This window comes from Lepisma saccharinum, chromosome 1 (assembly GCF_977018435.1).
Source record: "Lepisma saccharinum chromosome 1, izLepSacc3.1, whole genome shotgun sequence".
NCBI lineage: Eukaryota > Metazoa > Arthropoda > Insecta > Zygentoma > Lepismatidae > Lepisma > Lepisma saccharinum.
Window position 1 is genome coordinate 161860234 of NC_139229.1, and position 17284 is coordinate 161877517.

Genomic DNA, 17284 nt, shown 5'->3' on the forward strand with positions numbered 1-17284 from the left:
CCCGTAGTGGTCACCCTAACACGTTACGAAGCCAGGTGACATGATTGTGGGCATGTCAATGTTTCCTGATCTTTAATTCATTCACCATACATTCTCATCGTCACGATAACAGATCACAACAAATGAGACGAAAATATTAAAAATTTAAATTATGTATATTTACTTGCACATGCAGGTGTCAGTAATTCATTTATCTGGAAAGCCAAGACTGGAATTAACTACAACCATTCCTTTGTTTAGACAACAGATAACAATGGTGTTTTCCTCGGTGCGAGGAAGTCTTGCTCCAAAAAAAGTAAATTGGCAACAGTAGTTCGTACCAAACTGACAGTCGCTGAAAGTGCGGAATTCTGTCGTCTGCTCACGGCACAAATGTCATACTGACCTGAAAATTATAGGGTTCTTCTTCCCCTTTTTGCCTCAATTGCAAAATAAATTTGAAAAAAAAGTGATGAAGAATTGACAAGAGGGCTTGACCACCATTCGTTGGATTTTCGAGATGTCTCATGATTGCTAGTTCTTTCTGGAGGTGTGTGCATATATCACTCAGGGGTTGAGAAAATACAAAGAAAAAACAATGAAATGAACAAAAATCTAGATCGATGACATCTGGTGCGCGGGAAGGGATAATGTCTAACAGACATAATTATTGTACTGATGGCCGGTAACAACGCTTTTGAAAATGTCCCCCACTGACAAGTAAAGAAGCGGCCTGGAGAGACATTGAACTCCATGACATGACATACCCCCCCCCCTATATTTTTTACAGATTCAAGCAACTATTGGAAATTATCGCACTTTTGTGCCTACCCTGATAGCAACTCTACGCTTCGCCACTGGAACCTCATAGTATATGATATGATTTTCAATGTTTGAATTTGTTATACGAACATGTACATGAAGCAAAAAAAAATAAAATACTGCTCTATCTTTTGAAAATCTAGTATCAAATCTCTTTACATTAAATACATTTGTATTCTGGCTTTCCAGTATATCATGTAAAATTTGGTTAAATGGTCGCTAAACCTGGACATGGAGCAACTAGTGATGCATGTTGGCTGCTTGTTTCAGTGGTTCTCAACCTTTGCGAGACCACAGCCAGTAAATTTATTTCTTACAAGTCATTACCCTGATCCCAATAATTTCACTAGTAAATACATTTCTGATCTTTAAAGTTCATATGGAAATTAATATGCACCCTCAAATAATATTAATATATCAACTACGACACAATCATAGTTCAATTATGTATAGACTTGCTGTCAAATATAAAATTAGATTTAAATTAGTTGTCAACCCCTGGGTGCAATGGACCTTTTGCGGCCCGGCAGTTGAAAAATATTGGCACTAAAACTGAAGCAGAAGTAACTTAGAGTGGCCACAAATGTTTAATAATAATAATAATAATAATAAAAACAAAAAAAAACTATTTAAGAAATATGGACTGGACCTACACTTTGAAATGAGATTCGAAGCACTCTGCCTCCACTGAGGATTGAATCTCAGATCCCTTCTTATTACGAGGCAACAGCATTACTTTCTTCCACTCCAGAGGCCCATTCATGATTATAAAAGGAACCTTCTATATCAAAAAGCCAGCCTTTTTCCAACAGCAATACTTGCAATTTGTTCTCTGTGATTTCGAGGCTAAATTAAATCTTAATCTCTGATGAAGTAGCAAACAATCTTATTAAGTATAGAGAACATTCAGGCCGAAGCAATACATGAGAGTGGGGTGTCACACTTCAGTCTAAGCAAGCATCCACCATGCATGCACAAACAAGACTTAGGTTACATGATGCATGCATGCCATTGAAGGAGCTTTTAGACTGGAGTCACAGATGACAGGTATCACAGTCTCCTTCAGTATAAAGCAAAACATTCACAGTGCATGCAAGAATAACAGACCAAAGTGGCACAATGCAGGCCATTGAGAAAACAGTATAGTCCGAGCAACATGCAAGTGACATGTTTAGCTCGTCGTTGCACTTCAGTTCAAAAGGTTGAATAGATTACTGAGGGTCTGCTTCGAAGTGACACATGTTACTTGTTGCTTCGGTCTGAAAGTTCCCGGAGAAAACTGTACAGGTCAAGTGACAAGGGACACTTGCAGCTTATGTTGCTTCAGTTCAAAAGGTTGCACTTACTTCTAAGGGTTTCCAAGAGCCAAGTGTCGCTTCAGTCTCAAAGCTCCATTAAACAGAATATATACACACATTTACACCATACGTATACTTCTGCATATGTGTTGTGAACAGTAAACGTTTTTAATTGTCCCGAAACATCGAATAGTATTGTGTTATTAACATTTGTTTCATGTTTTATGACATCAACATTTAAATTGAGATACAAACATGTAAAAGATTGTTTTAAGTCCATTTCATGGCCAGATGTGCTCATCAGGACTATACACAGTTTTAAGTTTTAATCCTAGCTTACATACTAGGTTACTAACTCTAGCTAGCATACAAGAAACTTACATACTATTACATACATACACTTTTTTATCACAACAATTCAAGAAACCATTTTATTATTGAATCACTGCTTCCTTTGCTGATTATATATGTGCAGTTATTTATTAATTACAATAATTACAAAAATTACTATCATTAAAAAAGACAATAACTAATTATTGAATGAGTGTGCCACATATATTTTATCATTCACTAAAACACAAAATCCATTATATTTTTTTTATTAATGCTCTTTTGTTTGTAGAAGTGCAGTTGTTTATTATTAAATACAATAATTACCAGCATTACCAACCAACTGTCAATGGCAAGAGTGTCTTGAAAGAGAGACATTCAAAGATAGCACCTGATATGCCCACCAAGTGCATTTTGCCTCCTAATTACATTACATTTATGTTTTTATGAACAAAAGTAATAGAGAAATATTGGGAACATCCTAGGGAACAATGTAATATATTTTCAAACAGTTGAAAAATCTAAAAAATAGAGGTGGTGGGCCTACAAGCTACCCCCCTCCTAGGTAAGCTAGGGATAAAATTGTATCTGAACCACTATGCCATATGTGTCCACTGGAATTGAACAATATCTGTCTCTTGGCTGCTACATCATGTACATTTTCATAGCTAGTTGTAAAACATGTCACTACAAACCTATAAACTCATAACAGTAACTTCAAGTGAAATAGGTTAGCTCTAATTGGTAAAAAGACAAAATTCCTGGTTCCTTATCAAAAAAGCCAACTTTCATTGAAAAAAAAGAAGTCCTTTCAAAAAGGTGCAACTCTAACTTTATCTTTACTTATATAATCCATCGTGCAACAGGCTGTGAGGGTCAGTGCCTACCTACTATCTGCTGGTCTCTCTCCCACCAGAGGTAGGATATCATTCAACCAGTTGCAGGATGATGTTTGGTGAGCACAACAAATCTGCCGCCAATGTTGTAGGTTTCCATGCCAAGCTTACAATACTCATTCGTAGCTCCCCAATTTTCTCATTAAGGTGGATGATCACTAGTCCCATACACATGCAGAAATCTCAGGAGAAAAGTTGTTATGCTGCCCCAAGGAGACTCAAACTTGTGCATGTTCCGTAGCCGGAGCCAGAAGCATGATGCCTTACACCGCACGGCTACAGTGTGGGACACAGTACTTATGTAGAAGACACCTTATATATGATAGGTAATAGACTTACCTATTTTAAAAAATATAAATTGAAGTAATTTAGCTTAGTATTATTTATTTATTTATTTTACCTAAAGTTTCAGATACAGTACTGAATGACCATTTTACACTGAAACAGTAACAGCAGGAAAATAACAACAACAAAAATAGAGTATAGGATGGCACTGAAAACAAATCAAAATTATACATATATTGTTAACAATTTTCTAAAACTTTGTTCTGGCAAGAATATGTCCACATTTGGAGGCAGGTTATTACATGAGTGGGAAAGCCTGTAGAAAAGAGACCGCTGTAGAAGGGAGAGCCTTGTGGTGGGATTGTGAAATAGCTTAACGTTGCGGGTTGGCCGTGTGGGAACACGTAGATGAAATTTGTTGAGCAGAAATTTGGATTTAATTTTACCATCCATGATTTTGTGCAAGAATTTCATGTCTGCTAATTTGCGACGAGTGTGTGGTGGTTGGATATTGAAGACAGACATAATATCTGTTTTCTGAAGGTGCCTCAGAGAAGGTATTCTGTGGCGAGCAATGGCAAGGAAAAAGTTGAGAACAGAATCAATCCAGGAAAGATTTGTTTTTGAAGCCATGGTCCAGTTAGGAGAGCAATATTCAAGAATCGGGGAGATAAGGGATTTGTAAAATATGCTGATTGATGATTGGTTTTGGATTTCAGTGAACTTGTACAGAAGACCGAGAAGATGCATTGCTCTCACAACATTTCATTGTGCCTATTTTTTTATCAAAGGCATTTTAAACAAACTGTATATTAATGAGAGATTAATATTTTCTTTGTTTTATACATACCTTGAATGTTATTCTCGACTTCAATCTTGTAGCTAATGCATTGTTTACTGCTTTGTCAAATTGCAACAATACTCTAATTGCTAGTTGTGGTGTGATCTGTCCATACTGAAAAGAAATGGATGAAAAACAAGTAAAAAAAACTTCCTTTTCCTATTACCAGATGAACTGGATCTTTTAACTTGAAAATTAAGTTTAACAAATTATGTCTCAAAATGATTTTTTTTTTTTACGAGGAGACCACTTGAGATTGGATATAGATGTACGTTGGACCCAATATCCCTCAGTAATCAGTCGATAATGAAGCCAAGATATAAATATAAACAACAAGGCTGTGCTTGTTATGTTGCTAGATTTGGCAGTCAATGGCATCTGGAAACAGCATGCCATGACAACTCAATCAAGTATATGGGTGTTGAACCACAACATGTACCTGTAACTAGAAATATTTAGAAAGTATGGCTAAAACCTGAAATATAACAACAAAGCCATGATAAAAAACAATTTGAAGGCAACTACAATTGTTCTGCATAGAAAACATTCTGGACAAAACACACACAGCATTAAAGTGTTTGAACTGATTAATTATTAAACCCTGAAATATTTCATGGTTAAGCCTCGGCTGGATGTTGAAAGAAATCCAAATTTCGAGGGTGTCGTTAGTTCCGTTCTAACAACAGTACCAAGGGAACACGAGGGAGGCGCTGACGTCGCTTTCAAGAAATTCTCCTTTTTCCCAGTCACAAATCTCCCATATTCTTACCATCATTACCCAGTTTCAGCAATCCGACCTCGCTGCTTTTACGATCTGGCAGGGAGAGGGGGAGAATGAATGGTCGTTCCCACTGGCCATTGACAGATGTGCCGAAACCCTGAAGAATAACTGTTTTCCTTTCCTTAGTTGAAAAAACCTTACACATCGTCCTTTGAGATTAATAGCCTATGCACTGTGAAGCTGCATGTTTCTTTTTGTTTCCGTCGGTACATTCATTTCGTTACAGTAAAATGGCCAACTAACATAGATTATGTAGTAAAATACCTAAAATATAAATTCTCCGCTTTGGAATCAGGATTCTGTTGTTACTGTTCTCTTACAAGAAGCTACACACTTTGTGTTATCAGGGCCTCTCCGATGGCGTAGTGGTGACGTCGTCGCCTTGTAATCAAGGGACCCCGGATTCAATACTCGGTGGAGGCGTAGTGGCTCCAGTGGCGTAGCAGCCACCCCCGCAATCCCCGCAATGCGGGGGGGGGGGGGGGGCGAGGTGTAGGAGCCCCACAATGCGCTCTTGATTTTTTTATATAATCGCAGAAATTCCACATATAGTGTCGCTTATAAAAAAATCGATTTGCGAAACAGAAATCTGGTTCCCAGTAACATCATATACGACGTCTGCGATAACAAGCAGTGACGTATTATCTCAGCCAGAGGGGCCCCAGTAACTTGTCATATGGGTCCCCCTCCGAAATGCAGAATTAACTTACTTGCTCGCAGATGTCCATCGATAGGAAAATATCCCTCATCTCATACCTATGTATCTACGCAGTTTGTCGTAAACGTAGTGTAGCGTGTCAATTGTCTATAGTTATGAATCCAGTAGAAATATTCAGTTGCTCAACCAGTCTATCCTTATTTTTCAATAAACATCAAAATTGTTAATTTGTAACCTTTTAGTTTTACACGTGATATTTAAAATGTAACTTCCCACCTAATATTTTCAAAGGGGGTCCCAATTCTTTTCATATTGAAATAAGAGCTGAAAAGAATTTTCCATATTGTCTACACTTGTTACGTTTTACTTCAAAGGGGACGAAAACCTCAGTTAAAGGTGGGACCCATAGTAAATTATCCCTTTGCTGTAAAGACCATTATCCCATCCTCTGCCAAGCAGGGTATACAGTGTATGAGTTAAATGTGACCATTATTTTGTGTAATTTTGTAAGTTCATTTTTCTTACAATTTGGCATTTTGTGGACATTTCTGTCGAACTAGTTCTTATTTTCCAATGTGTTACGATTTTTTGATCTGCAGTGTTCGAAGGGAAAATTCCTCGCTGCAAAATTCCTTGTTCGCGTTGGGGATAGAAGAAAGGAAAATTCGAGCACTGATGGTCTATTAATAAAAAGGTTCTTGTTTCATGAAAAGGTATTTAAGAAATTATGATCACTGGTCTATCGAAAAAATAATGGCAGCATTAAAATTATGAATAATGATGTTGAGGTCTACTAACCTGTGGCAACCTTCTTTTATTTTGTTGGGGGGGGGGGGGAGGTTTCAGTCCTTCCAAGCTGCATTTCATGGAGTGACAAATTTTCAGTGAATAGAGTTCCTTCGCAGCTTTATTATCTATCACTCAAATACTAGAGTCCGCAGTTATTTCTTCGTAGCAGATTGAAATTTACCTTGCGATAGGTTACTACCGACAATCTAGATATCCGGTTCAACCCCCTTTACTGAAGGATAAGTTTGTTGCTTGAGTATATTACTCACTCAGTATTAGAAGGTTAATATGAGCGACTCTTTACGTTGAATCTTGGCCTGGAGGAACCAGGGGATGGCTTAGGGGCTGAAGGCACGTCCACCTCAAAGTCCAAAAGAGGAGTGTTTACTATCTTTTTACAATTCCACCAAAACAGTATTTCTTAATATCTGTGTAATATATGTAACTTCATTAAAAAAATATTTCAAGCAAAAATACAAAGCATCAGGAACAAAATATTTGGCAGCGGGAAGCTTCCTCCTCCTCCAAAAGTGATTCCTGGCTTTGTCGCTGCGTTGAAGTAGAGAAAATATTTCCAGATTCTTCTTCCAGTTATTTTTCAGAGATTCAGACCATCCTGATTTAGTTTCAAGAAGGTACTACAGTGACATAAGTCGATAACAAAAAAATGGGAAGGCATAATATTTGAGATAAAAGTTAATTTCTTGTACAACGAAGGGGGAAGGGCAGATAACTAGCTACCTCCGTCCCACTCTGGCATCATAATTTTTTTTGACACTAAGGGGGCCTCTCAATATTTTACTTGCAAGATGGGGCCAACGATCTGCGCTACCCCACTGAGTGGCTCGGATCCCACTTTAAACTATACGTCCAGTCCCGACTTGCCTTTCTGTGCATAAATTGGTCTTAAAACAAGTTTAACAAACAAACTTTTTGCTATCAGTTCACAATCATAATTGGCTGTGCTCAAATAGTTGGAGATATTGATAAGTGTACAAAATGGATAGATGCACGTAAAGAGTGAGGTATTTGCAAAATTTATGGCAATTACTCTTGAAGAATCGATATATTATAAATTGTACATATATAGTCTCCCCACAATAAAATATTAGCAAGCAGATGGAGGACTTCCCCTTCCCTTTCAAATACCATTCTGTACATAACCGCCGAACTCGGGACCTCTATTACTCAAAGATTAGTCTGTCCGATACCCGGTGGAGGCAAATGGCACAGTGGTTCGGATCCCACTTTCAACTGTAGGCCCAGTCCCGATTAGACTTCCTGTGCATAAAGTGGACTTCAAACAACAAATCAATCAATCAACCAAGATTAGTCAAAAGCAGGCACGTATCAAGAAATATATTTCGGGGGGGGGGAGTCCGAACCAAGTCTCAGAAATAATAATAATATAAATGATGAAATTAAAGTATTCACATTAGATTAATGACATTAATTAAATATGTAAATTAATTAATAATGTATTATTATTATTATTACTTGAATAGGCAAAAAGACGGTGTAAGAACAGGGATATAACAACACACATTCTTTATCTAGCTTAGGTGTAGTTAATATCGCAAAAAAATGAAATGAGAAATGAATGTCAAATAGATCAAGGATCGAATATATATTGAATATGAGTGGTCCTATTAAATGCACAGACATGGCATTTAGACGATTAAGAACGTGTGTTTTATGGAATCATGTCAGCCAAGACACATTTTCACCTCACTCAAGAGCAAGGATTATGTGAATTCAATTGAAATTGTAGCAATATCTACAACTGAATGTGAATGCGGGTTCCGTGTCATGAATCTAATCTTTACTGAACAGAGGCAGATTAAATATTTGGTTGAATCATAGAATACATTGCCGTAAATCAATTTCAGTGTTGGTGTTTTATTTTCATTTGTTATGAGCTCAAATTACCATTTTAATCCTTCGTTTTAAAAGTAATTCAAACACAAAAATGCTTATTGGGGGTCATTTTGAGTTTTTTTTCGACTTTATTACTACCTTTATTTGAATTTTTTATTTTCTAAAAATTTCGGGGGGGCTGTAGCTCCTTTAGCACCCCCTCTGCGTATGGCAGTGTCCTCTGGATCTCCCTCCCCTATATAGTCCTCGGCTCAAAAGTGACAGAAAAGCCAAGGTGAATTCTTTTTTATAATCTCTAATTCTCCGAAACTATTCTTTTTGGAATGAAAAAATAGAGATTAAAGTTGATTTCCAAAAAAAAGAAGAAGAAGAAGAAGTACTGAAGGACAATAACAGGGAAGTTTTCCCTTTGTAAAGTCGGCTGGGCATCTCAATGGCCTGCTGGAAACTAAGATTAGGTTCCTGAGCGTGTTTTGTGAGGTCGGATTTTTGCGGCCTTCTCTCTTCATAAAGCGGCTCTGGGGTTCGCCCATTCTCAAATAAATAGGTACCATTGAAGGAGACACCCCAAGGGGCGGGGGAGGCTAAAGGAAGCCGGAGCGTGATGCTTAAAAACCAAAGGATAGAGAATGAAAGTGAAAATAAGATTGATTGATTGATTTGTGGTTTTAAGTCCACTTAATATTTAGTTTAAAGTGGGATCCGAACCACTGTGCCATGTGCCTCCAGTGAAAATAAAGAGGCAAAACAGACTGAAAGAGAGGAAAAGGAAGAGGAAAACCAACCAAAACAGAGTATATAGTGCAGAAGGCCTTAGAAAGAGCGTTTCGCGGGCTAACAGCAGACGTCGCTCGCACACTATTGCCGATACTCTCGTGTCGTCTGCTCCTCAGCCGAACAAACAGGCCGAGGTAGCAAGAGGCAGAGGTCATTCACCCTTCCAGAAGGGTGCAGCGAGAGCTAGCTGTGGCAACCGGGCTCGCTCATTCGCGGACCTGATTGGTTCTCGCAGACACACACCCATATTGTTGTCTGCTGTAAGCCCGCGAAGCGATCTTTCTAAGGCCTTCTGCACTATAATAACAGAGGAAGAGGTGGATTGAGAGAAATGAACATAAACATTTCTCAAGATGGACTGAGAAAAGGAACAAAGAAAAGAAACAGTACAGAACGATAAAGAGATAAAGGAAGGACGAGAAACAAAAAGAGAGGCATACAGAGAAATCTATAGAAAGAGAGAATGAGAAACAGGAGCAAAAGGTAGAAAGCGAAATAGAGAACGAGCAAGTGGAGGGAGAGAGAGAAAGAGAAGAGCAAGAAATGAAGGGAGCTCTATATCTGAAGAGCCAGGGAGAGAGAGAGCAAAGAACGCAGGAGGGAAAATGGAACAAGACCTAATCGTGAAAAAGGTACTATGGTTTTACACACACAGAGAGATAAAAGAGTTATAAATAAAAGTTAGTTTTCTGTATTACAAGTTCTACTCTCTCCCAAGTATCATTCCAGCTCAAATGAGGCGGAAAAAAAGTCGCCCTAGTTTCGAGTGTAAGCGAAATTTTAAAATTTTACTCGCTAAACTGCTGGAAAAGGAACACAATTCAATTGTATTCAAATATTATGCATTACTAAGGAAGGCCTCCCAGGTGGCTTAAAAGTAACACCTTGTAAGCAGAGGGCCCCGAGTTCAATAGCCGGTGAAGGCACGCCGCTCCCGAAGGAGTGGTTTGGATCCCACTTGAAACTAAATATTAAGATTTCACCGGATTTCTGACTGTGATGCACCGCAAGGTCATAAGTCCTATAGGCTCGAATGTCAGTTAATGAATGAATGCTTCCTTAGTTAATGTTACCAATGTCAAGTCATTGTTCAAATTGAAGGGGATTACAGGTAAGTGTCTCCTGTCTCATTTTCCCCAGCTTCTACATCTTCCAACCAGTAACATAAATTTTCCCCTTCGTAAATTTTCTGTTATTTTTGTGTAATTTGTCTTTTAATTTTTAGGTTCATTTAACGCCGACACGTCAGTCAAAATTGTCAATTTTTACATAATCTTACATTAATTTTTGTATTAAGTCCTATGTTATGCACAGATAGGCTAATTGGGATTGGACCTACAGTTTAAAGTGGGACCCTAACCCGGGAACCCTTGATTACAAGGTGATGACGTTACCACTATGCGATCGGGGAGATCATTAATTTCAGATGAAATTCATGGTTTGGAAATAAATTTATTAAAATTTTGTTACTCCACACCAAACTCACACAGAGCATTGTCGTCCTATTAAATTTTGCGCTTTACGTTTTATAATAATAATAATAATAATAATAATATGATGAACGTTAATTTAAATGTTTATTTTATTATTTACTTTGAGCCTCAATAAATTAAAATAAGTCAGTTCTTGGGTCTCAGCGTGGCGCAAAAGATTTAGTATAAGTATAATTATTGTATTAGGTAAAAACAAAAGTCAAAATGCGAAAATGGGAATCTCTGAACCACCCTCTTCCATCCTACATTTTCTTCAATTCCCATTATGATGCATATAACCTAGATGTGTAAAAAAAATCGGAGAGCATGACAGAGTAAGTCAACGAAGTAACTGGCTTTCTTGTTTCGGATCAGACTTGTACGAACCGACGCAATTTGTGTAAACTAAGTGATGGCGATTCACTTCCTCGACTTCCAAGACTGTCTGTCTTGTATTTTGAAAGTAGCCACCCACTGAAGGAATGAATGCACTTCCCTGAGTTTCCAAGGTCTTTGCGCGGACAAAACATAAACCAGATGTCAAAGCAAGATAAGTTTACAAATTGCGGTGTGAAACCCTCCCCCTCCTCCGCTCCGAGCGGCACATGACCGGTGCCGCAGATGGGAGAATACACATTCAGAGGGTTGCTTGCCCAGAAGCGACAGCAGTGCCATAAGTGGAAAATCCTCGAACTTGCAGAAGGCATGGGAACTAAATACTTGTCTTTTTTTAAATAAAATTATGTAATTTCTGTTGAAGATATTGTGCAAACGCTTGGAATTATCTATATAAATTCACGACGCTAAGATGCACAATATTGAACTTAAATGCTAAAATGGTTTAAAACTTTTCAAACGTCCCATTTAAAGCTGCTTTCAGATCCAATTAATGCTGAATTTCCAATTTTTTGCACGCCAAACTAGTATCCCAAATTGATTTTTTATTCATTACATCACTCCGTTTATCCTTCTAGAAAAGCCTTGCAGAGTATTATCGAAATTGGAAGCATATGTTAGGAGATTTTGTCAATAGAAGGAGAAGCAGTTTTCAGCTGTTGAGAGAAACATCCAGCCGAGGCTTAAGTGTTGCAATTTGTTAGTGCTGTCTCGATCCTGGAAACTGTTACACAAAACCTTCACTTTCAACAAAATAAATCACAAATCCGTCTTACAAATTAACATTGCTGAGTGCAATGAGTGCTCACAACCTTGGTTGCTTGTTTCTTAGCATCTTTTCATCTAGTCATCATATGCATTATCATGATTAACCTAAAGAGGCAGAACAAAATATGTTATTTTAAAGAAAATCATGGAATGTCAGCCTCAAGCTATTGGACATTTTCCTGAAAAAAACAAGAGCATTTTCAGAAAACCAAAAACTTATTTCACATGACAAAATTTATGTCTGAAATAAAACTCTCACAGCACATGCTTTACATTGTAACCAAAATTGGAATAAAAGAAATAATAATTTGAACTATTTGCAAACACAGCTATACACATGAATGTACACACAACAAATGTTTAGAACGGGACAGAAAACTAACACAAAATTAAACACTTCAGAGAGTAAAAATATTTTACCTGAATAAGCTCATCAAGGCTTTCCTGTAGTGTATTTCCCAATGTTGTGTTTCTGTAGAGCTGATACGACATAGTGGCTTTCTCTTACAACAGATCAAAGAACAACTCAGTCAGCGTTAATCAATCTAAGAAAAGAACAACTCAGTCAGTGTTAATCAATCTAAGAAAAGAACAACTCAGTCAGCATTAATCAATCTAAGAAGAAAAATTAATTGTGAGCACTTCAACTACTGATAAGAATTGCATCCTTGTCTTACACTAATCAAAATAGTCATGCGACAGATTCTTCCTGCAATAATGTTGTCTAAATTGTCATGACTTGGATTTATTTATGGTGTCTGGATCACTTGTATATAGATCAAACTTTCAGGACAAAAATTCCACTTAATTGTGGTTTCCACAAGTTCAAACAAAATAAACATTACAGAAAAGATAAAGCATAATTTTCAACAGGATGCACTCAGTCACAGAACCCAACCTACCATGCAGATATTCAAGAAACATCATGGTCAAATAATATATCAGCAGAGACCAAAGAGCTTCTATCCTCACATCAAGAACAACAGACCAAGTTCAGAAAACAAATTCAAACAAGAAGCAATTTACACTGAATATAAAATAATTATATTTCTATGTGTTTGTATAAATTATGCAGTAACACTGTAATTAATATATTCTAGGCCTATATTTTAAAAAAATGGTACATGCATTGAGTTTTCAGAAGATTGACCAATTGATTTGGTGTTTTAAGTCCACTTCATGCACAGTAAGGCTAATCGGGACTGGCCCTACAGTTCAAAGTAGGATCCGAACCACTATGTGCCTCCACCAAGACCGGTTTTCAGAAGAATAATTTCATTAATTGATGCTTGCCCCTCCAAGCCCATGTGAATGGTTCTGTATTTTTTGAACATTTTGCTTTATATAAATTATTTTGTATCTGTAATTTTTTAATCCTGTTGTTATAACTAGGAGGCAGATGCATAAAATCTTAAATACTGTAAAGGTATTTACGAGGAAAATTCTTGGGCTAAGGACATTGACTTAAAAAAATATACCGGGACATGGTTTCACGAAGGTTGAGAACCATTTCCCTAATGTTTAGGTGTTTGCTTTATTCAGTCTGGAAAGTCTAGCGTATAGTTTGAGGTCAGTGCATATTATTTCTGTTTTCTCATGCACAGCATGCCTCTCCCAAGTTTCAATAAATTGCACAAATTTTAAAACGCGATTTACATGTCACAATGTCTCTTGTTACGAATTTTTCGGGTGAGAAACTGATTAATGCAATTATATCGGTTCCATCATGCGAACTGAGCAAAGAAACAATTGTCGCTTGCAGCGTGTTGTCGGTGTAAAACTCTTGTCTTGCATGTCTCTTCGGTGTGAATTCTCCCTTAACTTACTCCAGGTTACAAGCAATTGTAGGTGACCTTCTTTAGCTGTCTCATACTAGGTTCATTGAAGGTTTATTATGATTTTTTCCACATGGATGATATCTTAATTTTAGATGCAATTACTCTTATGTTAATTTACGACTTATTGTTAGTTCTAGATGTTATAGAAGGCAAATTCCCTTCTGCTACATCTTCCCTCATGAATACAAGAGATTCCACTTACGCTGGTAACATTTCAGGACCAAGAACTTGGATATTTGTTGTTTCCATGTCTTGAAATATATTTTGTGTAAAGTATCGGGGTCTGAAATTTTTCTTTAAAACGACAAACTCTTTCGTGGGGTACACTCGGTCACTAACTTCAAAGTTATTTCAGGATGTCAGTAATGTCCATTTCATTAATTTTACACAAATATTGGTAACAGTTCGGTATATTTGACACACATTTCTTAATTTTTACGAAGAAAGTACTTACGGAAATGACTTTCTCTAAGTTTCCGTTCCTCAAGGTATTTTCTTTCATCGTGGAATGTAGCCTATTTGACCGCGAAATCATGTATTTTTCAAGACAAATATCTCACCGACACACAAGTGCCATTGCTATCGTTACGTGAACCGGATGCTGCATACGTTTGATAACTGTCAGTGTTTCCAACCCGGAAATAGTTTGTGGGGCTATCGGTCAGTTTCATACATCGGAGACACATTAAAATTGAATATTTTGTGTTTTGCATGGTTCGTACTTACCAATTGTGTATTGTGGAACATAGTTCAAGGTGCCATTATGCTTTTTACACGAACACAAACACAATTTTTCACATAGAGTAATTTTTTTAATTCCTATTTTCGCTTCCATAACACACAATATGGCAGCCACAACTTGACTACTGTTGTATGCAGTGTTTACAAACTTCTTCACCGAAAAATACCTACTATCGTTAGTCATGTGTGCAAATTGTATATTATGCACGGGTAGCTGATGGATAGCCCACGAACCAATCACTGATAGCCCCATGAACCAATCACGGATAGCCCCACGAACCGTTTCCGATAAGGTTAGGTTAGGTTTGGTTAGGCAAGCATAGTTAAAAAATAGGGGGGTTGGAAACCCTGACAGGGGATTACATCGTCACACATACGCAGCATCCGTTTCACGTAGGGGAAGCAAATGGAAGCAATGGCAATCGTGCATCGGTGAGATATTTCTCTTGAAAAATGCATGATTTCGCGGTCATATACATTCCACGATGAAAGAAAATACCTCGACGAACGTTGGAAACCTTATAGAAACTCATTTCCGTAAGTAGTTTTGGTAACACTTTACTATACTGGAGACGGATTTCTTCAAATTTACAGGAGAAAGTACTTACGCAAATCATTTTCTGTAGCGTTGTTGATGTTCAGGAATGTAGTTTTGATCCATTTTAATGCGAATGCATGTGGTTTTTAACGAAAATCTATTTCCGACGCGCTATTGCTGCTGCCACCACTTGCTTTCTGCACGAGAGCACAATACGCTCTCGTATTGTCCGTATATGCTAAATTGAACGAAAGGAGTGCTAATGGAACCTAACCTAGTAGTCATACCTCGTCCCCGTGATGGTTCGTGGGGCTATCGTGAATTTTTGGGCTAGCGTCAATGGTTTTTGGGGCTACCTGTGAATGGTTTGTTGGAAATAAGGAACAACAGTAGGTACTCGTTAATGTAAGAAATAGATATTATTTTCGTTAGAAATTCATTATTTCACCTAAAGAAATGTTCCGAAATGCAGAATAGTACGTTAGCAATGTAAAAAATTGCGAAATAAATCATTGATAGGCGTCTCCGGTATAGTAAAGTAGTACCGTAGTTTCTTCTGTAAAAATGAAGAAATGTGTCTCCGATATACAAAACTGTTACCAAATATTTTAATTGTGATTTTCACAAGCCAAATCAATTTATGTGAATGGGTATCAATACAGTCGGTTTAGTATATTACAACAGCTACTATCTACACGATTAATCTAAATTATCTGATCTTGCTTGCAATTTACTGTTCAAGTTATAAACCTTGAGTGTATGGTACACTCCTCTAGATTGATTTAACTTCAAGAATTACGCGTTTGCTTATGTCAACTAGACAGGATGCTTTAATGTGTACATGGTAATTTATGTAAATGTAAACAATTCAATAGGTTATAAGTCATTCTTACAATTTACAAGTGAAGCCAAGGATGGTTGGTTAAAAAAACGTGTGGTTGTCCTCCTTATTAGCTCACTCCATCCATCATCGGTACACACAAATAAGACTTAATACAGGAAACTTCTTATGGTTATCCACTACAATAAGTTTAATTTTGTTGTTACTAGTCACGTTATAATACGACAACAAGCACAATCTGAAGGTCTCAAAACACAGATAACGACCGTGGCTCGTTTTTAACGACTAATTCACTATCACATACAACACAGATTAGAAATAGGTTTTACAGATGGGAATGTTCCTATACCTCCCGTGGAAATCATTTGTCGTCTGCTAGCGTGCTTCTTCCGCCTGTCGCTGCAGTGCTAGTATCGCCGAGAGCGTGACGTCACATGGTTCCGTCATGCCGTTACCATGGCAACGCACAGCATTCCCTGAACCACCATTCGTCTGCTTGCTTTCGGAACCACCGATCGTCTGCTTGCGTTTCCATTTTCGAAAAAGCCTTTTTCGTTTGAAGAAATAGGCCAATATTTTATCTTGTAGACAAATAAATTTATTTTTATTAACGAATTAGAATTTCGTGAAAAGTAATAAGAATAATATTTTGTCTTCAATGAGTTGCTAAAATACATTTTTAGGCAAAAACAAATAGCTAAATTTCTCCGAAAAATTCTGTTCATAATGTATTCAATTTTCTTTTTCTGCACGAGAAATATTCTAGATGAAGAAAATACTTACACATACACCAAGGTAAGGGTTGCCATATTTCTCTTTTTGCACACAGAACGGGTACATAAAAACCAGTTACACTAACACACAGGTGATATATTTCATACATTTAAATTCACATTACATATTACATTGAAATAATATATAATTTTTCACAGGAACAAAACTAAATTGCACAATAAAGGATATTTGGCAACCCTAACCAAGAGTATGGATTTCGTAGTTTTGAACTTTAGTATGTGTATCTTCATAACACATGGTAGAAAAAAAAACCTACAACAAACTGTACAGAGACTATAATTGTATGTTTGCAGAACTGTACTGTAAAATAAAACATTTGAGACCCCATTACATTACGTTAGTAACAGAATTCAATTTCTGATCATCCTAGTTGCAAAAACTAGCAGAATCTATTATGAAAAAATTACACGATTCAACAGGTGGGTTTCATGTGATGCCAGGATTTGCACGGTCACCATGTTCATGGCCAATTTTGTGCCATGTGTAAGAAAAAATAGAGAAATTGTTTGAACAACATTATATATAATGAATAATAATTACTATAATGGCAGAAAAGTGCAT

At 37.1% G+C, this 17284-nt stretch overlaps 1 protein-coding gene across 3 annotated transcripts in view; it reads right to left on the reverse strand.

The window, feature by feature from the left end:
• Positions 1-16252, reverse strand: part of TfIIA-S (general transcription factor IIA subunit 2) — a 31971-nt gene extending 15719 nt beyond the window's left edge. For all 3 annotated transcript variants that reach the window (XR_014441898.1, XR_014441899.1, XM_083125275.1), the window contains exons 1-3: positions 15981-16252; positions 12391-12515; positions 4461-4565 (exon numbers count right to left, since the gene is read on the reverse strand). Coding sequence is in view for 1 of the 3 variants with exons in the window: in XM_083125275.1 (XP_082981401.1) it covers positions 4461-4565; positions 12391-12462 (177 nt within the window). In the remaining 2 variants the exon portion in view is untranslated. The remainder of the gene's footprint in view (positions 1-4460; positions 4566-12390; positions 12516-15980) is intronic.
• Positions 16253-17284: the final 1032 nt, after the last annotated feature.